Genomic DNA, 22,942 nt, shown 5'->3' with positions numbered 1-22,942 from the left:
GACTAGACTTGAGCCTTACAAACTTCCAGAGTGCAGCATTTCAAAGACTGGGAAAATGTCCTCTGAGACAGAACCCAGTACACTGGAACTCAATTAGATTTTGACCTTCTTCAACCATAAAGAATTGGGAGAGAGACATTGTTTGCTACTTGCTTCAATTAAATTGGGTCCCGAGAGAGACAGATGAGGAGATTCAAAGAAGAGAAATACCGTTAACAGAATTGCATTCAACCATCAGTCTGAAAGAATTCTTATTTATTTTATTTACCCACTACATTAATACAATATTCCACACTTTACTCAGAAAAGTGACATTTAATTAAGTTTTCAGGATTTAACATTTTCAAAAGAGCAAGAATAAGTTTTCAAAGTGGGAACCCTGAGTTCTAAATTCGTTCAAAAGCATCATGGTCCAAAAATACACCTGTCAATGTGAGAATCAAAAACCCTTCTGGTTCAGCTTGAAAAGCCTAAGGCACAAGCATAACACTTTAAAATTACATCCTGCTACAGCATGGCATTAAAGCAGGGACACAGGAACACAGATAGCCTCTGATTAGATCCTTTTATCTCAAAGTGTACAATTTGATTTTCACAGAAATTATATCACAGAAATACCTTTCCACTAAATCACAGTGTTCCAAAATTTCAACTATCAGATAACAGAGCCCAATGAAAGTGATATCAACTACTGTGCACAGGGTTCCCAGAGAGCTTGTTTATAAAAATAAGCTAAGAGCGTCTCCTCTTCCCCCCGCTCCAAGAAGTTCTAATCTTTCTCTAGCCACAGAATAGCCACAGAAATATGAGGATGGATTAAAGAGGCTGAAATTTTGTTCATTAAATGTTAATTTCTGTCTCACATTTACAGGCTGATGACACTATTGAAGGCTGTGACACAGCCCTGTGTGAAGAATCTGAAATTGGGATAAATAGCCTGAAAAGGTTATTGATCAGTGTCTGTACACTTATCTCGTTTACTTCCAATACGTCCTTGGCTACAATCCATTTTGACCTTCTCTTAGAACATTAAAAAAATAACATAAAAAAGCTAACAAAATAGATTATTAGTAACGATGCTCTAGAAGCTCTAAAGAAATAACCTACAGGTGTTAGGGAGAACTCATTGTCAAGTATGATTTATGAAACCTTGTTAAATGTACTTAATATAACTGTACTAATACCCCCTTTGACAAAAGCCCTTATGGAATATAGTGCTTCTTTTATACAATAAAAAAAGGCTAATTTAGCTTGTCATAACACAGAACTGAATTAATGCAGAAGTCAAAGTGCTCTCATTTGAGCTATTAAATACAAATATTATATGATAGCACGGCTGTTCCTAATATCCATTGGGTTTTGCTTCCCTTGTCATGTAATAATTATGGCTATTTAATGTGACTGTGATCAAATGAATAGAGAGCTACCTCTCCCCCACGCCATCCCCCCCAAAAAACACACACACCCCCAACTTCTGAAATGTCACTCTTTATAAGATCAGCCCTTTTACTGTGTTACAGATTTCATTAATTAGGCCAAATGTTTTATTATAAAATTCCAGTTCAGTAAAGTACAGTACATTTTTTGGCTTTTGTGTGTGTATATATATATCTAATAACCACCCTGTCTTCTAAGAACTGGTAGCTCTGTTTTTTGGTCTAAAAATTGCGAACTTCCCCCTCCCTTTCAGTTTGGCAGTAACCAGGTGAAAAGTTTTATTGTCTGTAAAACATATTGCTGGACAGTGACCTGCACTGAGCCTAGACTGGCAGATGGTGGTGATGATTGGTGGGAGATTCTTGTGCAGAAGACGGCGTTTCCTGCTGTTGAGTAGCAAAATTAATAAATACCTGCAAGACACAACAAAGGAGGGCTTATGGGATAGCAATACATGAGCTAGAACTTTGTCTCCTTTTGGGACTTTTTCAGGCCACTTTTATTAAGATGCTTTCTAAAGCAAAACAGTAAAAGTCCATGTTCAATAAAATAAGTTCAAATTTTATATGGTTATCCACATTCCTTGGGAACACTGGATTTTGCTTGTATTGAATAAATAAATCAATATTTTTAAAAAAAAAATTAGGGAGGGGCCCAATCCTGCATCCATTGACTTGAATGGCAAAACTCTCGTTGACTTCAGTCGTGCAGGATCTACACCCAGATATTTAAAGCTAAAATTTATGTTGAGTAACCTTCTGAACACTGAATTGATGTGGGCAAACCTCCATTTGAATTCCAAATCCCTGTTCTATTCAGTTGGGTCCCCTGGTTGTTTCCTTTTCACCTACATTCACATGAAAGGGTTTTTTGATTACTCGGATATTTGAGGGATGACAGTTCTTCATTCCCATAACAATATTAACATGCAAGCAAAGGAATTCATTCAAGAGTAAGTATATTTGTTATTCAGTAGTCACTATTATCCTGTTTAAAACTTTCACTTATTCAGTTAGGGTGCAAATAAAATACCATGTGACTGAGGTGAGCAATCACTCACCATAAATAATGAAGAGCAAACAAGCTTGAGTGAACCGTCGAGGAATAACCCATAGGCTATTTGTTTGCATAAATTGTTCATTGAATAATTAAAGCAGCAGGAGCTGATAGATTAATACAAATCAAAGTCTGTTCATGAATGATTTGCACTTGGAAAAAAGGGCTAATCTCACAGCAAATATTATACATAATTAATGTTCTGACCAGCTCAGCTTCTCGGCATTTTCAGAATATACATGAGAAGTTATATCCCTAGATGCTGTAACACAACACTGGCACCCAGGAATTTCATGATCATCACTATATTATACATGGTGTAAACCCAGGATTTCATAGGCATAAGCAGGGATCCCTTCTATCTGTGCATTTCTAATGTGCCTGTTGCAGTGGTACATAGATTGCAAATGCAAGAAAACTGCATAACATTCGTTTCAAAAGGAAAGATCCCAACCACTTACACTAAAGGAGAAAATGCTTTAGGTATAAGGTTATTGTGTCTTATGACAGCTTAGGACAGCTCTAGATAAACTATATACTGCAATATTCTACTGCATACATAATTAAAGTGGCACAGCATATTCAGAAAAAGAGAGGCAACACAGAGGAGGAACATACCTGCTCTAAAGTGATTTCGCTAATGGAATAATGTTTGATTTGCAACAAAACTTTGTGGTTCTCTAAAACTTTGAAGAGCTCTGGTAAGCAGCCCCATCCGTATGGTACACGATACTCCTGCAGATTAAGGCGCTGTTCCTTCAAACAAACATAAATAAATACTAGTGAATATTCTGATAAAATTATATTTATTTTCAACAGACCTGGTTTCAATATGAGCCTCAGCTGAAAAATATGATTCTGTAAGAATATACTAGATCTTGATTGTAACATTGTAAAAGGCACAACACGGTGTGGTTCAGAAAAGATCTTTCCGTTTCCACAAAGCTATCACAATGGAATTGAAAGACAGCTGGCTGTTTGCGGCTGCAGAGGTGTATTTTTCTTATCAATTTTAAAGTTAGAGATGGCTTCAAACCAAACCCATTGATTCAGACACCTTGGGGAATGGGAAACATTTCAGAAGCCACACTGAAATCAGCATATCACAGCTTGTATCTACAATGGCCAAACCAAAATCTCAAATCAGAACCCTACCCTGAAACTCAGGGTGCTAGAAACCTATACCCAGACCAAAATTCTACAGCTTGGGACCATCTACTTTTATAGAACACATTTTCAGAGACAGGGTTCTAAATTACACCTACAAAGAATCCATTTTGCATGTGAAAATATATATTTTAATCTTGATATTTATGCCTGAACACATTTTGGGGATGCGACAGATGGCTGTGGTATGTTTGAAAGTGTTACCCTTTTATGATGTAAAAAGCAACAGAAGGTCTTGTGGCACTTTTAAGACTTCTGTTAGTCTTAAAGGTGCCACAGGACCCTCTGTTGCTTTTTACAGATTCAGACTAACACGGCTACCCCCTGATACTTTTATGATGTGTTCATATCATACAATATATGCAAATCGAGGACACTTTTATGGATACAGGGAACACACCAATTGACTTTTCCTCTGTGACCTTGGAAAACAGAGGTGCTTCAAAGCACTGGACTATAGCCATCTTACTGCAGACATTGGCAAGTTTTCAGAAAGTAGAATAAAATTTACTTTTATTAACTAGTGGGTACCGCATCTATGTTATATAAACACACACAAACCAACTGATCTAGGGTTACCATTAGAGGCTATTATGAACACAGCCAGGAGCAAAAATGTGTGATTTCTACATCAGCAATATTATATAACCAAATAGCCAAGTGCCTGTGAAAATGAAAATCTCATACATCTATGGACTTGTACACCTCATAAGAGTAAGATATTGCACCTGTTTATCTGAATGGATGGATTAAAGAAAAGAAAGACAAATGAAAGGAGGAGTTAAAATGTCTTGAGAGAAATGTCTAAAAATGTCTAAAATATTATATAAGTAGATCTCTTGGTTGGGATGCCCATTTCCTTGCATTAGTCTCAGAAGAATTCTCCTATTTTAATTCTGAGTTCAAAAAAAGGCAACCTGCTGGGAAAGGAGAACAAAGTTGTAGCAAAACATTTCAGTCAACTATTAAATATATATTTTAGAGTTATTCTTGTGATGACATGTATACATAGTAATAGCCATCCAACAATCAAGAGTTACCACACAATGATATCTGAAATACTACAGCATTTCCTTATGCTTATAATAGAAGGCATCTGAGGCATATTAGATGTCACTGTGTGGTAGCTGTGAGGTAAATGTTGACTTCCTAATGCAGTGAGATCACCTGCCTGCCATTTTCTAGGTACTGGATTGATTGGGTGAGGACAAAGAAAAATATGGTGTTGCTGATGCATTAACTCTGAAATTACTTCCATTTATAGAATCATAGAATATCAGGGTTGGAAGGGACCTCAGGAGGTCATCTAGTCCAACCCCCTGCTCAAAGCAAGACCAATCCCCAGACAGATTTTTGCCCACGATCCCTAAATGGCCCCCTCAAGGATTGAACTCACAACCCTAAGTTTAGCAGGCCAATGCTCAAACCACTGACTTATCCCTTCCCCCTTTCAGTGGACATAGGATCAGACCCTGTGTGCATATACTGGAAAATTTGACTGTAAATACCAAAAATAAGAAAAGGGAATTGCAGCTCATGAACCAATCACAAAATGGCCCTACTCTGCATCTGGGGTTTATCTGCACCATAGTGTGGGTGACAATTTAACAGTTACACACATATCAACTAAAACGAGTAGCCATATTGATCAGGAAGGACAGAGAAACCAGCTAGTTTATTCAAATTTACCTTTTGTTAATGGTCTCAAGAACTTATCCTTGGCAACCGCTATGAATAGAGAATTTCAGCCATACCTTAAACTGTGTTCCTGGAAAATGTAGCTGCAGATAGTCCAAAATAGCACCATGGTTACTTGTTTCTTTGTTAAGCCAAACCTTGACTGAATAGCCATCTCCAAACCTGAAAGCATTGAGCAGACACAGTTATACATGTTCTTTTCCATAAAGATGAGACGTATGCTCAGCTAAATTGATTGTCACACAGTGTTATCTGGTAGCAGCATGGATGCCTATTTTATTACCATCATTAGGATTTTAATATTATATTATCATCAAGCACACACTGATAATCACAAAGAATAGACAATGTCATTGATACTCATAGTGCCACAAAACTGTTATTTGTAAAGGAGGACATGTCTTAATGACTATACAGCTTTGAACAGTCAGTGGAGGATGGCATTTGTTACCAGAACCAAATACAGAAAAGGAAGGGTAGGAGGTCTATTTTTCCTAGTGGGAGAGAGAAAGTATTTAAACTGTGGGTGATCATAATACATTGCATTTAGTTAAACCTTGCCATGGAGGAGCTCAAATGTTTTACAAACATGGGTATTATCTGTCTTTTACAGAAGTAGAAAGTAAGGCATAGAGTTGTTAAGTGATTTGTCAGTGTTCATACTACAAATCAGCAACATTTAGGAACACAACCCAAGTCTCCTGATTCCTAGTTTCCTACTTTAACTGCTTGTTAACACTATTAATCTCATGGAATAATGTAGAGAATTTATTTTCCTCTCTCTGGACACATTTCATAATATGTAGAAAAGTCAAGATTTGAAAATCTAACTAAAGCATTATTTTTATTAAATATATTCTTTCTAGCATATAGTGCTGACTGTTAATTTTATACATAAAATAGACATATTATAAGTGATGAAAGTCACCTCTATAGCATCATACATTTGCTCATGGTCATTTTCAACTACCGGTGTACGTGTGAGTGCTTTTCCTGCTCTAAAACAAAGTCCACACACCATCTAGATTCAAAATCTCACCCTTCTTTCCTAGGATTTGGCTATAAATAACACACCACACACAATATAATATCATTCAATATAAACTTTCTCCCCTGCTTTTCTGTTCGTAGGGTTCCTTTCCCAGTATTGTTCAGCTTATACCCTAAATCCTCTCTTACAAGCAAACCACTCCCACCTGCTTCTCTTACATCTGGGTGAGGTAATAAATTGTCACCTGTCTAAGTGAGTCAGCTTAATCCACTTTCTCTCATTAAGATCAAGGCTTGTTAACAGAGTTGGGTATTTCAGACAAACTCTGCTATAGCACCATTGCTACAGAGTGCTACATGGAAGGTTTGTTATTCACTCTTGAATTAGGAATCAGAACACTCCTTTCATATGTTGTAAAATTTTAAATGTTTCTGGAATGTTCATAAAGGGCCTGAAGTATATGGCACATTTATCAAGTGACCAATGCATTTCCAGACTACGTCACCCACTACTGCACAGTGCTAGCGGAATTTCTGCGGCTAACAAGAAGTCTAACAAATGGTAGAGAAATAATTAAAAGGCTATATTAGCCAAATGGCTGGCTCTTCTGAGGCCTGGTGGTGGGAAGGATTCCTTAGTTCACAATGTCCCTGCAGAAATAGCCATTTTCCAATACACAACTTACGACACATACTGAGTTCTTGGATTTAACATATATAGAGCAAATTATCATCATCATCAAAACAGTGGTGGATGGAATGGTATACAGTATACGCCCGTTCACCTGAAACCTTATTATCCAATCTTCCACATTATCCAAATCCCTTCCTCACCCCTCAGCATGAGCCATGCTGCAGAGGGTGCATATCTCATGCTAGGGGACAAGGAAGGGATTTGAATAATGTGGAGGTTCAGATAATAGAGCAGAGTGGGGGGGGGAAGGCCCTGATATGGGGGTGCCACCCCGCTGCTGAATAGCTCCTGTGGCAGTGCTGAGAGCCCTCTGCAGCCCCACTGTCATGGGAATGAGTGAGCTTGGCCATGACAGCAGAGCTGCAGAGGGCCCCTTGTACTGCTGCACCTTGTGTCAGCAGGGATTGGGTGTCACTGGCCCCATAGCATGTGGGGAGCCCTTTGCAGTTCCACTGTCACAGGAATGAGTGAGCAGGGCAGAGCAGAGAAACCTAGCCCAGGCTGCAATGAGAAGGACAAGCTCTTGTCTGTGGGGCAGGCCTCCCCACTGCTGAATGGCTCCGGCCCTCTTGATTATCCAAAACCCATGTTCCCCATACCAGTCAGATAATCTGGAGTAAACTGTACTGTACATTATATATTTCCTTTTTCAAGTTTATAAAAATAATATGTCTATAGGTACACATTGCACAGATTGAACACGCACAAAGGTACAAAAAGAAAAGGCCTGCCCATAGATATAATCACCCCAAACCCTCAGCTCAATCTCTCCTCAATAGTCTGAGAAAGAAAAGAAGTAAAGATAAGATTCTAAAGCACAAGCCTTGGATTCAGGAGGTGTTTTCCCAGTTTCATCACAAACTGTGTTCCTTTGACCCATTTACTTAATAAAACATGTGGATTATAATAATGGCTGTGAGATTTGCATTGGGCCAGGTCCTTAGCTGGTGTAAAGCCATGCACCTGTGACTACCTGACATTTAACACCAGGTGAAGACCTAGCCAATTATTTCAAAAATTTAGATCCATAGAGCAAAGTATTATTTTCATGTATCTTATTAGACTGAAGAATCTTATTGTAGGAATGTTTGGTACAGAGGCTGCATAGCACAGCTGTGTTGCAGCACCCTAAAATAAGAGTGCAATGACTTGTTTAAAAAGATATACACAGCACCCCAACACAGCACATGTTTTGTTTTATTTTTTTCCATTGCATTTGGACCCAAACATTTAAATGGTGTAGGAAAAGTTAACATGCCGTTATTTAGTTTTGTTCAAATGCGACACTACCCAATCTGTGCTGTTTATTTCCAAACATTCTTTGAGTAGCATGAAGTAACACATGAATAACATGATCACAGGAGAGGGATGCGGAACGCTGTGGAATCCAGAGCAGTGGCTGGCTGGTTTCCCTTGCAGTGATTTACTAACACATACTAGACTTTTAATTAAATCTTTTAAATGCATAACATCATCCCTGCAGAAATGACAAAGAAAATGCAACAAAGATGGATAATGTTAACAAGGGTGTTCAACGTAGATGAAATGACAAAGAAAATGCAACAAAGATGGATAATGTTAACAAGGGTGTTCAACGTAGATGAAAGCCAAGCTAAGGTAACCTTTTACTAGAGATCATTGATTCTGATCAGTCTTCTGGTGTCTGTATACCGAGGTCCTGTGGAATTACAGTCAGAAAAAAATGCTGTTTTATGGAGATGTTCAGCAGTCTTATAAAATGAAAATGTTGCATGCAGTGAAATTTCCAATTAAAATAAATAAAAATTCTGATTAGCACAGACAGAAATCTCTGTGGCTTAATGTAATTCTTAATCCTGAATGGCATAAATACCAACCTGGGTACAAATACAAAGCTTTCAAAAATGGGAAATGTTTCTGACTAGTCAAATTATGCATCTCCTATACCTTGAATTCATATTTTATTTTACTGCAGAAGTTTCTGTACAGGGTAACACTGATCATCCACATCATCTCCCCCCTTTCTGTAATCATCCAGCAGGTTGCTTTCTGTAGCCAACTGAGGCAATGGAAATTGAATTGACCATTTTTTCCTCTAAATGTTTTCCTCTCTGACCCAACTGATAAAATTAATGCAGAAACCCAAAGTGGAATTACACAGACCACCACATTCTGATTTGATTAGCAGTGCTAGGATCAAACCTTTAGTACCCAACAGTTCAAGACCTGAGGAGGAAAACATAATCATTAAAGCAGCGTCAGCTGAACCAGTGCACCTGTTCAGCAGCCATCTGTTGCCCTATCTTTGGCGCTGCTCAGCAAAGGTGTTTTCCATTGCTATAAGCACATCAATTTAATGCTGCCTTCATTTGTTTTTAATCTCGCTCTTTTCCAACCAGGCTATTTGTTCAATTTGGACTCTGACCAAACCCAATGGAACTGCTCATGGAAGTAAAGTTACTCATTGAGTGTCTGCATGATTGGACCCTTATTTTGTAAATACCAACTATATTATGGAGCTGGTTCCCTGCCCTGCTCTGTTCCCTTTGTGCCACACAGGCAGTGTAAAGGGAATGGAGGCTGTCTCCTCTAACCGGGGATTCTCCAGTGGGTGCAAAGCCATTAAAACCATCTCTTACGCCACCTTCTCAAAAGCCCAGTGCAGGGGCCTGCAGCGAGTGGAAGTGAAGTGGCTGGATACCAACATCTTCCTGCTACACTCAGTAGGCAGATGTGCTAGCTGATAATGGTCACCAACTTACAGAAGTTTGTAGATGCTCCTGTAACCTGCACCAAGAATTGGCAGAGTATCAGAAAGCTACAGCAAGGAGCTCCCTGAATTCCCATGCCACCCCTTCCATCAAGTTTGCTAAATGTAATTTCAGTGAAGCAGAGAATCTGGGCTTGTATCTTAATTCCTGATGACTAGCCAGAGCAGCTAATCATCTAGATACATCTCACTATTCAAAAGACACATTTCCCTTGTGTTGTTCTTTCTAGTTCTGTTGTCTCTGCCTGGAAATACGCATCATTAAATTAGCACTGTCTGAAAATTTGCTTGTGAAAAAATAATGTGCACACTTTATCTTTTAGTATAAAACTAGCTTGATTGATCTCTTCTGTTGCTTCATATAATATCAACAGATTACTCAAAGAATGACATTATATCAGGCAATAAAATCAAAGCATTATTGGAATTTAATGGCTAGAAGGGAGAGCATAAGCTACATCCTTCAGAACGTCGGCCATACTTCAAGGATATGAAACAACTCACCATGGGAATGCTTAGCTATTTACTTCACTTCACATTCCTTTCCATACACTGGATGCAATTTTTTTCTTCCCTGAAATGAATAGTCATCATGGGTGCAAATTGGCCCACTGACTTCAATTAGCACTACTCACATAAACAAAGGATTAGGCCCTCTATGTGACTCTTCACAGAATGCATAGTAAACCTATGGAACTCATTGCCAAGGGATGTTGAAGGCAAAAAGTATAACTGGGTTCAAAAATAACTAGATAATTTCATGGAGGAAAGGTCCATCACTGACTATTAGCTAGGATGCTCAGGGACAAAACCCCATACTCAGTGTTCCTAAACCTTTGACTGCCTGAAGCTGCAACTGGATGACAGGGGGTGGATCACTGAATAATTGCTGTGTTCTGTTCATTCCCTCTGAGGCATCTGGCATTGGCCACTGCCAGATGACACGATACAGGACTAGATGGATCATTGGTCTGGCCCAGCATGGCTGTTCTTACATAATAACATTTACAAACAAATACAAATGTACTCGAAAAGAGGGAAAAATGGAGATAAATTTATCTGTCAAAAATTAAAGCTGATCTGATGAAACCTCTGCTTTCTTTAAAAAAATCTTGCTAATAAATTCAAAATTGGTACCAACTGCTACATGCCATTTCCTTATATGTTATTCAAAGTGGAACAACCTCGGTGTTGCTGAACAAATACACAATCATGAGTAGATTATATAACATTTTTTAAAAAACATAAAATTTCCTTATCATAAGCTATTCATCAATTATTTTTCTTTGTAATTCTGTTTTCTTAAGTAACAACAGGAATGTAAAAACAGACAGATTGACACATAATACATAGGTATGGTCCATAGATTGTGTATTGGATATATATTTCACAAAACATGTCCATGTATACACACTCAGAGCCCAGATTTTACAAAACCTAGTCTCATAAATCCATATTTAGGTCCCTAAGTAAGTGGCATGGTTTTTTAAAATGCTTGACTTCCAGCATCTCCCACCACAGCCAACAGGAGATGATGGGCACTTGACACTTATGGGCTTAAAATCCTAAATGCAGGCACCTATTTTCAAAATCTTGATTATTTTATATACACAGTATACTATTAATTATCCAAATAGCAGGGTGGGCATGGATCTTATTCTGATAATTGGGATTTCAGATAATCAAGATGGCAGAAGCCATTCAGTAGAGGGATGGCCTCCCCTGATGCTGGGGGCTCGTCCCCCTCTTCTTCCTCCTCCTTGCAGTCCTGGCTGGGGGTCTCTGCCCTGCCCTGCCCTGCCCTGCCCTGCTCACTCACTCCCATGAGAGCAGGACTGCAGAGGGCTCCCTCCAGGGCTGCTGCATGGCTGGTAACACCCAATCCTTGCAGGGTAAGGTGAAGGGCAGAGCAGAGACTCCAGACCAGGACTCTGCATGGGGAACAATGAAGGGATTTGGATAACGCGGAGGTTTGGATAATAGGGTTTTAGATAAAGGGACGCATACTGTATATCAAAATCTCGATAACTATATTCACATACACATGTATACATACATTGTGTGTGTGTGTGTGTGTATGTGTGTGTGTGTGTGTGTGCGCACATGCATGTGTGTGTACGTACACCCACACCCATCCCCTGGGCTTGATTCACCACTGAGATACTCTGGTCTTCCACTGGTGGAGTAATGAAATGTGGTTCAGACTCTATATATTACAGACCGGGCTAGAGGCACGACCTGCTGAGGTTGCCTTATACTGCTCAGTATAAGATCTTGTTTTGGGGAAATTTCAGCTAAAATGGCTAATGTCAAGAATAAGGCTAACCCAAAAGATGTTGTTTTACTCAGGTTGAGAGAGTCTGGCAACCTTTTCTAGAAAAGCCGGAAAAGTTCTAGTGCCTCAGCTTTGTAGCAGGGACTTGAAATTTGTCAGGAGGTGTCCTTTGTGTCTGGGTGTACTTTCTGCTCTCCCCATGAAGATCGACCCAATTTGTCCAAGTTATAAGCCTATGAAAAACTGCAGTGTGAACATACTCAGTAGAAACTTAGATGTTAGCAATTAAATATCCCAACGAGTCTGTCCATGTTGGATATTTTCCAGCCCTGGGCTGAGCAGAACATTCACTGTGATTGCAAATTTGTGCTGCCACGGGCTATGCGGGTCTGGTCACCTGAACAGGGAGTCTCACTCCTGTGACCTCAAGTAATGTGGAGGAGGAAGCTGCCCGATTTGAATGCAGAAGGTACAAGAGTAGATTGGGAGAAGGAACTTGCAGGGATGGAGACAGGACTGGAGGATGGCAGAGGGAAATTGGGAGTGGCTGGGGAAGGAGACTGGACTGGGACCTGGGGAGCAAAACAGGTGGAGGGATGACTGGAAGCCAGTAAGTCAGGGAAGACTGTTTGGATGAGGAGGCAGGGGCAGACTGGGATATGAGACCCAGTGGGGCAGTGGACTGAAGTGAGGGAAACAGATATGAAGAGGAGCCACAGTGAGCGGGGAGTACAGGTAATCTTGGAAGAAGGAGCTAGGCAAGGGAAGCACAAATTAGATAAGGAGCTTTTGGAAGCAAGAGGGAATGGGAATATGGGTTGGGGGACATGACTGAGGGTAGAATGAGACCAATCAGATGAGAAGAGGGGACTGTGATTGTTTAGGTAAGTGTTGTCTGGAGGAATCTGATTAGGACTTGCTGGGCAAGAAGACCAGGGCTAAGACGAGAAGCCTGAGGAGTGGAAGTTGGAACTGGAGAGGCAAGGAGAATGGGACTGGGATGAGGAGTCAGGGGCAGGGAAGAGCTAGAACTGGGACAGGGACAGATTATATCAGATGGAAAAGAGGTCATGGTTGGGGAGAATGAATACAAGAGTCTGTGCCCACTAGAACACAGAACCTGGAATGGAAACCAAGATTCCTGAGCTTCATGATTCCTCAGCTGTCAGCAAATGTCTATGACACCCACTGGCAAAGTGTCCCATCCACTCTAGTGCTACGTAGTCTACATAGAGGATGGCAGCCTACCACTGCTATCAATTATTTCATTAGCTCACATGGTAGAAGTCTGTACAGTGGATTTAAAGGTTCCAAACCTACTGATGACCTAATGTGGATATCAATCTGATGGCAGATGATGGAATTTCTGTTTTCTTCAGTTAGCTTTTTAAAAAAAACAAAACTTAAACCTAGGTTATTACACACGAAAAATATTAAAACAACATCATTAAGGTTGGAAGGCCAAGCGTACAAAAGTCAGGGAATGTCAGAAATAAGAGTGCCTATGCAACCTTAATAGGGCCCACTCTGCAAATGCATTATGCTAAAGTCTTTAACAGGGCCTGTGCCTCATTCAGTGCTCAGGCAACGTTAGTTCTGGCATTTCCTAACTTTCTTGTGCTTGAGTTTGCAACTTAATCATGTTCTTTTAATGTAAAGTTTGGTGTTTAATATGTATAAATATAAATAGATAGGGCTCATTCCCAGACTTTTAATGTTTGGGAATTTTTAAAGATATATAATATTTGTAATGAAAATGTACCTTTTCAGGATATGCTAGCTGGACTCACAGAAAGCTGCTTTCAACCTTAACTCTTAATTGGGAATATATTGAGATAAATATATTATACATATATGCCTACACACTCAGTGACAACAGGTTTGTCAAATGCAAAAATATTTTGATTGTTCAAGATAATAGGTATAAAAATGGCATTATTCCATGACATTAACTGCATGTTTTATGACTTCTAATAAACCCATTGTGACTTTATTACCTAATAAATACCGGGATCCTCCAGTAGTGTAACTGTTTCTACTCAGCACTGGAATATTCATGAGATTTTTAAATTCAAACCTCTCCTTTCACTCTAAGAAATCCACAAGGTTATTAGAAAGAAAGACGAAAATTTTCCTCATCAACCTAATTTTTTAAATGGTAAAGTGTAACTAGTTTGGTAACACATTTTCACTCCAGCTCTGCCATAACAAATGGATTAGTTGTTTGGTAATTTAATCAGCTGGCTTGCTGATATTATTTGTGCACAGACTTGATGTGCATCCAGCACTTGAAAAATGGGTATGGGTATTTCACTATGAGAAATCTGTCCAGATGGACCCAGAATGAAGGAAGATATTGAAAATATTGTTCCTAGGGGATTGGCCAGCTGTATCGAACATAAAAATGCTTCTGTGCAATTTTTTGGAAAACATAAAATATAATGGGGGATGCTGGGGAGAGCGCAGAAATGTAATCCATTCACAATTTAGAGTAATTGACTTAGTTGGCAGGAGTCAACTGAAATTAGGTTTTAGCGGCCACATCTACTAAAGCATATAGCTCCTGCAAGCCATATCTGGAACTAAGTTTCTAGCTCACCTCTAAGCTCACTCTTTCCAAGTAACAATGCCTTTTTGACATTATTCAGAAATTTACCAGCTGCAATAAGACTATATTTATCTACGTTGACAAAGATTTAAAATATCTCAAAATGCTTCCCACTACTAAAGTTATTGTCCAGTTCCTCTAAAGCAGGAATCGGCAACCTTTGTGGCATGTGGTCCATCAGGGAAATCCGCTGGCGGGCCTGGACGGTTTGTTTACCTGCAGCGCCGCAGGTTCGACGGATCGCAGCTCCCACTGGCTGCGGTTTGCCGTTCCAGGCCAATGGGGGCTGCTGGAAGTGGCGCGGGCCGAGGGATGTGCTGGTTGCCACTTCCCGCAGCCCCCATTGGCCTGGAACGGCGAACCGCGGCAAGTGGGAGCTGTGATCCGCCGAACCTGCGGCGCTGCAGGTAAACAAACCATCCAGGCCCGCCAGCGGATTTCCCTGATGGGCCGCGTACCAAAGGTTGCCGATTCCTGCTTTAGAGGAACTGGACAATAACTTTAGTAATGGGAAGCATTTTGAGATATTTTAAACCTTTGTCAACGTAGATAAATATAGTCTTACAAATGGCCCCAAATCTGAACAGGAGATGGACTACCTGCAAGTGTAACTTGGACCTGGATGAACAGTGTACATATCGGTTGAGAATAGGGAAGAAGGAAAACAGGAAGGGAGAATAGGGAAAACAGAAAAACAGCAGTAGAAATTATTTGAGTCTAGAATCTCTTCTCAGTATGGAGTTTGAGTTGCTATATTTATGTATGGGTAAAACCTCAAGACATCATAATACTGTCTTAAGTAAACTAAAAATAGGTCTCCTACTGGGTTCTACTATGATATAGCATTGCCTCATTTTAGTGTGTTAAAATAAGGTTCCAAGAAAGTATTACAAAATTATGCTAGTCACTAAAACGTAAGGCTTTTAAATTGAAATGAACCAATGACAAAGGTTTGGTTCAGATGCTGACACAATATTCAGTCAGATTTATTTGTTTCACTCAACTGTCAGTTTGACCACTGTATTCCCAAGTGATTTGGGAATATTTACTCTATATAATTTCTAGAAAGATTAACATGGTGTGACAGACCCAGACCAGTGGGGTACAGGAGTCTGGTAGAGGGCAAACATACTGATCACTGGATGAGTAGTTTTCTGTTCCCTGAGTGACCAGACCAGGGGCTGCACTAGAGTAATCAGGAACCTGCTAGAACCAGTTAAGGTAGGCAGGCTAATTAGGACACCTGGATCCAATTAAGAAGAAGCTGCTAGAATCAATTAAGGCAGGCTAATCAGGGCACCTGGGCTTTAAAAAGGAGCTCACTTCAGTTTGTGGTGTGAGTGTGAGGAGCCTGGAGCAAGAGGTGCAAGGAGCTGAGAGTGAGAGGGTGTGCTGCTGGAGGACTGAGGAGCACAAGCGTTATCAAACACTAGGAGGAAGGTCCTGTTGTGAGACTAAGGAAGGTGTTTGGAGGAGGCCATGGGGAAGTAGCCCAGGGAGTTGTAGCTGTCATGCAGCTGTTACAGGAGGCACTATAGACAGCTGCAGTCCACAGGGCCCTGGGCTGGAACCCGGAGTAGAGGGTGGGCCCGGGTTCCCCCCAAACCTCCCAATTGACCTGACTGTGGGTTCTTCCAGAGGGGAAGGTCTCTGGGCTGTTACCCAACCCACATGGTGAATCTCTGATGCAAGAAAATCCGCCAATAAGCACAGGACCCACCAAGATAGAGGAGGAACTTTGTCACAATGGGTAAAGAATTGGTTAAAAACAAATTGTAAATATAAAAATATGCATAGCACCAGTACAACCAACATAAAATACTTCTGCTAATGTTAAATGACACACTAATTAAATTAAATTAAATGTTAATGAAAACCTAATGAAATCAAAGGCTCTTAAGCAAAGTAAGCAGTCATGGGATAAGAGGGAAGGTTTTCTCATAGATCAGTAACTGATAGAAAAGATAGAAAGGAAAAGGTAGGAAAAATGGTCAGTTTTCCCAGTGGAGATAGGTAAATAGCAGGGTGCACAAAGGATCTGTACTGGGACCATCACTGTTCAACATATTCATAAATGATCTGGAAAAAGGGGTAAACAGTGAGGTGGCAAAATTTGCAGATGATACAAAATTACTCAAGATAGTTAAGTCCAAAGCAGACTGCGAAGAGTTAAAAAGCAATCTCACAAAACTGGTGACTGGGTAACAAAATGGAATTCAAGATGAAATTCAGTGTTGATAAATGCAAAGTAATGCACACTGGAAAACATATTCCCAACTATACATATAAAATGGGGTCTAAATTAGCTGTTACCACTCAAGAAAGAGATCTTGGAGTCATAGTGGATAGTTCTTTGAAAACATTTGCTCAAAGTGCAACTGCAGTCAAAAAGCTGACAGATGTTAGGAACCATTAGGAAAAGAATAGATAATAAGGCAGAAAATATCATAATGCCACTATCTAAATCCATGGTACTCCCACATCTTGAATACTGCATGCAGTTCAGGTTGCCCCACTCAGAAAAGATACATTAGAATTAGAAAAGGTGCAGAGAAAGACAACAAAAATATTAGGAGTATGGAACAGCTTCTATATGAGGAGATATTTGAAAGACTGGGACTGTTCATATTAGAAAAAAGACAAGGTGGGATATGATAGATGTCTATAAAATCATGAACTGTGTGGAGAAAGTGAATAAGGAAGTGTTATTCACCTGTTCACATAACACAAGAACCAGGGGTCATCAATGAAATTAATAGGCAGCAGGTTTAAAACAAACATAAGGAAGTATTTCTTCACACAATGCACAGTTGACCTGTGGAACTCATTGCCAGGATGCGTTGTGAAGGCCAAAAATATAACTGGGTTCAAAAAAGTATTAGATAAATTCATGGAGGATAAGTCCATCACAGGATATTAGCCAAGATAGTCAGGGACGTAACCCTATGTTCTAGGTGCCCCTAAGCCTCTGGCTATCAGAAGCTGGGAGTCGATGACAGGGGATGGATCACTCAGTATGTTGACCTCTTCTGTTCATTCCCTCTGAAGCATCTGGCACTGTCCACTGTCAAAAGACAGGATACTGGGCTGGATGGACCATGGGTCTGACCCACTATGGCCATTTTTATGTTCTAACATACAATTAATATGGTTTACATGAATTTCCTTTCAGCAGAATTCTCGCTTTAAAATAAACTAAAAAAAAAAAAAGTGTCACCTGTTTAACCAACACACACAAAAATCATTCTTAATTTACAATTTATGTGGTTTACATGCATTTCCTTTCAGCATAATCAGTCACCAAGCAAATCAATTAATATTATGACTAAGCACAATACACACACTACCACTCAAATCGAATGGGATTCCTCACCTCCACTACAAACATGTTTTCACTTCCAGGATACAACCACACACAATGCACTTATCAAATTCCTCAAAGTCACACTCAAGCATACAATCTTTACTCCAGTCTCAGTGTGATAACTACAGCAGCCTTTTCAAGTTAAGGCATAATCTATCAATAGCATACATTAATCATGCGGAAGTCAGAGTTAAGGTTGTTCATTTCAGTTGAAAGTGGAAGGGGAATTTTGTTGTAGATGGGAGAAAGTTTGCAATTGCATTTTGGCAGTAGAACAGGTTAAATCCAGTTCATCTAGATGTTAATGTTGCCCTAAGTGATTGCACTGAGATTTATTGACTCTCTTCACTTGAGTCACCTTACTTGAAAATTAACTGTGTGCATGTGTGTGTGTGTGTGTAAGGGGTGGGGTTACTTTTTTTCTTCTTTTTGTTTCTGTTTGTACAAAGTGTTACAGTGCTGGTGGATACTGTGTTGGCACTAAAGGGTGTTGAGTAAGTGGACATAGGGATGTGGGTAGGCTTCAAGGCAGCAGGAATTGGTGAGTGAAGCAGGCAGTAGGTAGCATGGGTGATTGGTAAGGGTAGTAGATTGAGGAGGGAAGCAGTGTTTGGCAGCTAGGCATTTAGGATGCCAGGAAAACAGGAGGTGCAGAATATAAATTGTATTGCATTTCGAGTTGTAAGGTTTCAGTGGGATTAGTAAGGCTGAAAGGGGGCACAGGAGGAGGCTGGGAAGAGGAGGGGGTAATGAATGAACTATAAGAGAAGCCGGGTGGGGGGGAGGTAAGGAGGGTTCCAGCGGTTGGCTGTGAATATCCGATGTGGGTGAGCATAGCAGTGGTGTTGAGCAGGGAGTAAGAAAAAACTGCAACAGCTAAATTTCAACGCAGAATGGTCTGAATTGATTTCTCTGGGAAAGTTAGTAACTATTTTTTCCACCAAAATGTAATAGTCCTCTGGAGAGTAATCGTGATATATATTTGGAAACTAAACTCAATCCATCAGTGAGCTGTGAAATAGAGAGGAGCTTCACTCCAGCACACCGTATCTGGTCAGTGGGAACCTGGGGTGTTAGCGAGGTGACCACGCTGCGGAATAAAGAAACCTGGAATCAGGAGCTGGCTGGGGATGTTTGTATGGAGCGGAGCTGGGAAAAGAAAGCTGCAGTGAATGGAAGTTCATGGAGGATACTGAAATTCTCATTGGCTTCCCTTTGGGTATATCCCAAGTGTTAAGATGGAGAAGGGGAACGTCTATTGCATTTAATTTTTACTTTGCCCAACATGTCATTTTACTAGATGCTTGTGTGTGAGGCTCTAAGTTAATGGTGACAGAGGTGGCTTAGCTACAGGAAGCTAAAGACAAAAATGAGACTGTTGGAGTCAATTTTCAGAACTGGTTGATATTAATTGATTCCTCTGGAAAAGTTAGTGACTTTCTTCCGCTCCGCCCCCACCCCAAAAAACAAGAAGGGGGGGTAGAAAAATCATTAGATCTCTGGACAATAAGTGTGGTAAATTTGGAGACTAAATTAAATCACTGAACTGTGAGCTAAAGAGATTTTTAAGTAAAAATCTCAGTGCAGCTTTAACTACGGGCTCACTACAGATGCCTCAATGATATTGATAACCAGTGCACATATCACAAAATCCCACATGCATGCCATTAAGATTCAATTATTGAAAGAACTGACATGGCAAATAGAAGGAATGCATATCTGCTGATAATGTAAAATATGCCAGGTGTGCTGTTTTTCCACTTAAAAATAATTAATTTTACAAGAATAATGACTATGAATTTGTGTCAGACACTCTCTCTTTTGAGAATATGTTCTGCTGGAATCCTGTTTTGGAGAAACTGAAAGCAGCTGTTGATTTGTGAGTGTCCTGAATTTATTAGGATTGGGAGGAACTTCCGGTGTGTCACCTAGTTTATTCCCCTGCCTATTTCTCATTGCCCCCAATTAACTGATAGATGCATATCTATTTTAGAATAGATATCTCCAGGGATTGTGATCCCAAAAATTCCCTTTAGAGCTTGTTATTATTATTAAATGTGCTTACAGTTATAATGCCAGATGCTCAGCTGGTGTAAATTAGCATCGCCTCACTGACTCCAATGGAGTTATATTGATTTACTCCAGTTGAGAAACTGACCCACAAAGTTTATTCTAACATTTAATTTAAGTTTTAAAAGCTGAAGTTTAACTCACTACTTCTTGCCCTGTTTTCCTGTTGCTAATGCGCACCTGTCCTCTTTATAACATACCCACTTACATAGATTATGTTTGACTTCAGAGCACAGACAAAGCAGAATTGAGTGTGCTCAGTCCATGAAAAGGAAAGAGAGGAACATTTTTATTTATAAATAGAGATCCTGATTCTGAGGACATACAATTACCACTGAAGCTAATTTGAGCAGCCAGAAAGCATTTCTTTAGTGGTGACTGTTCTGGTACGTGCTTATTTCTATGAGCAGAGAGGCATGTGATGAACATACGGCTTTTTTTATGAATCCAGCAAAATGTCAAATTGCACACAATCCATTTCTCAGGTAGGAATTGGATTTAGATACAGTTTTTTGTCTTTCAAATACCAGTGCAGATTATAGAGTAATGTCATACATCCATTTAGTTTGCTAAGGCTTCTCTTTTAACTTCAGTAATAGCAGGTAAGGGGAAATAGTTCTGCAGTTATAAGTATTTATACCCTATTGGCACTCTTGAAATGTCTAGCTAAATCGCTGCCTGAATTTAGCAGCAGTAGGTTAGATGTCAACACATAATACCTGTTTTTAATATGCTGGGGAGAACCAAGACACCTGAAACCACCATCGACCATAATAGCAAGACGAGTGCAGAGGGCTTCACACTCTTCCATACTAGAGGAAAAATGGTGAAAAGAACAATGATTAGGAAAGATGAAAGTTATTTATGACAAAATATTAATTAAAATTTGAAGACGTCTGGATGGCAGAGAAGATGGGATACAGAACCTTTCACTTCTAGGTCAATGGTTCAAATGCATCACTAATCAGTAGAGACCAAAAGTTATTACCATATGACAGCTGGTGGAGTCCTATAAAAATGAATTCATGTTTTCAGTCTGTTTCTAAGTGGATAATTTTGGCCATGTTACAAAAGCCATAGTACTACAGGCACTAATTAACTACCTTATTTGCACTCTCAGCAGAGACGCTAAGGACTGGGCTATCAGCTCAGTGTTCTCTAACATGCGTAGTGGAGGTCACTCCAAATTAGGGTTGGAATGTTTGGCAGGGAATCGTGGTAAAACTACACTGCTTCTTTTGCATCGTGCTAGTCCTTGTGAAGTGAAATACTACTTAGTATTATTATGGGCGACAGAGTAGAGACCACAAAATGACCCAAATAAAAATGTATTTAGGATATAGCACCGAAGTTCTAAAAGATGCACCATGCTGTATTTTAATGCTTCAAATAATAATGAATTACCGGGACTTACAAATATTAGAGCAAATGTGCTACCCTCATATGGAATTGAATAATTCTTGCAGAGCATAGAGAAATTAAGTAAGCCATGGCAACAGTAATAAATTTCACATAATAGCCCACTACAATGGTATATTTCCAAAACCAACATCCAATGGGCATATGTGACAGAGTCTGAATTTCAGTGGCGCCTCAACCAATATTCCATAGAATAAAGGTGTCTGCAATTCACCATTGACACACAGACTCATGAGTGAGATGCCTGGTAACGTGTGTGTGTGTGCACAGATAGTTCGATGTACCTGCAGTTCACTGTGGCCCTGACTTTACATCGCCATGTAGGGTAGGGGAGCAAGGAATCAGTCCCTACCCTTGTTTGGCCCACCTATGGGCAGACCAGAATTACAGCCATTGCACTTGGGAAAGCACTGTTGAGGTACTCCTGTGAGAGCAGCTCATTCAAAAGAGGGCACTGAGTCAGGGACAGATAGGGATTAGGTAGACCATAGCTCTGCCCCTGTTACATGTGGGGAGTATGTTACAGCCCTTAAACGTGGTTTGTAGATAGCTCTCCCCACAGCACAAACAGGTAGCTAGCTCCAAGAGGCATTCGCTTTGAGGTACAATGCCTCCCAATGCTACCTCTGGGGCGATGCCAACTGACACTGCCCCCAAACGGGATAGTAGTTAAATACCACAATCCAGCCCTATGGGAACAATTAATACAACCTCCAAGAACAGAGGTACTCTCCAAAATTTAAGCCCATTAACTTCAGAGACTAAATTTTAAGAGGGTCCCTTAAAAAAGACCCATATATTTTATATGTATACTTGTTGATGCACAAAAAACTGCATTTACAAACACAAATGCATTTCCCATTTAAGAGGTGCTTTGAAAATCTGGCCTCCAATATCAAATCTTGCCCACATGCAACCGGTGACAGCAATGTGCTTTTAATTGGAATTGGAATCCATGTACACTACCATTGTTAATTTTTACTACTCTAGCTTAAAAACATTCATTCATGGAGCTGAATGAATGATTATCAATAATTTATTTGAGGAGTTTATTTTCTTTTCCTGCTCACAACATATCTTTGAGCTGATCACTATTATCCTCAGTTTATTTGTTATTTGAAAATGATGGTTTTACTCTGTGGTTGGAAAATCAAGCTGTGGTGTTTACCGGTGACTGTTTACTTAAAATCACATGTTTTTGTTCCCTAGCTGGATGAACAGTCTAGCAATTTGGATACAAACATTCACGTATGTGAATTTAAAGATTCAGTTTCCATGAATACCAAAACAACTTTTAAATTCATTTTTCTGTGAGCTTCAAACATTGAACATTCACAGAGAGAAAATGTCTTGAACACATCTGAAGCAACTTTCATTTAAAATATCTAACAAATCTTCTGTTGTGGCATTTTATT

At 39.8% G+C, this 22,942-nt stretch overlaps 1 protein-coding gene across 1 annotated transcript in view; it reads right to left on the bottom strand.

The window, feature by feature from the left end:
- Positions 1-246: 246 nt before the first annotated feature.
- ABCA13 (ATP binding cassette subfamily A member 13) overlaps positions 247-22,942 on the bottom strand; it is a 268,723-nt gene continuing 246,027 nt past the window's right edge. The window contains exons 56-59 of the mRNA XM_065583912.1: positions 20,828-20,920; positions 5,415-5,520; positions 3,112-3,249; positions 247-1,850 (exon numbers count right to left, since the gene is read on the bottom strand). Coding sequence (XP_065439984.1) covers positions 1,761-1,850; positions 3,112-3,249; positions 5,415-5,520; positions 20,828-20,920 — 427 coding nt within the window. The 3' untranslated portion in view covers positions 247-1,760. The remainder of the gene's footprint in view (positions 1,851-3,111; positions 3,250-5,414; positions 5,521-20,827; positions 20,921-22,942) is intronic.

This window comes from Chrysemys picta, chromosome 2 (genome assembly GCF_011386835.1).
Source record: "Chrysemys picta bellii isolate R12L10 chromosome 2, ASM1138683v2, whole genome shotgun sequence".
Lineage (NCBI taxonomy): Eukaryota > Metazoa > Chordata > Testudines > Emydidae > Chrysemys > Chrysemys picta.
This window is presented reverse-complemented; position numbering and strand designations above follow the sequence as displayed.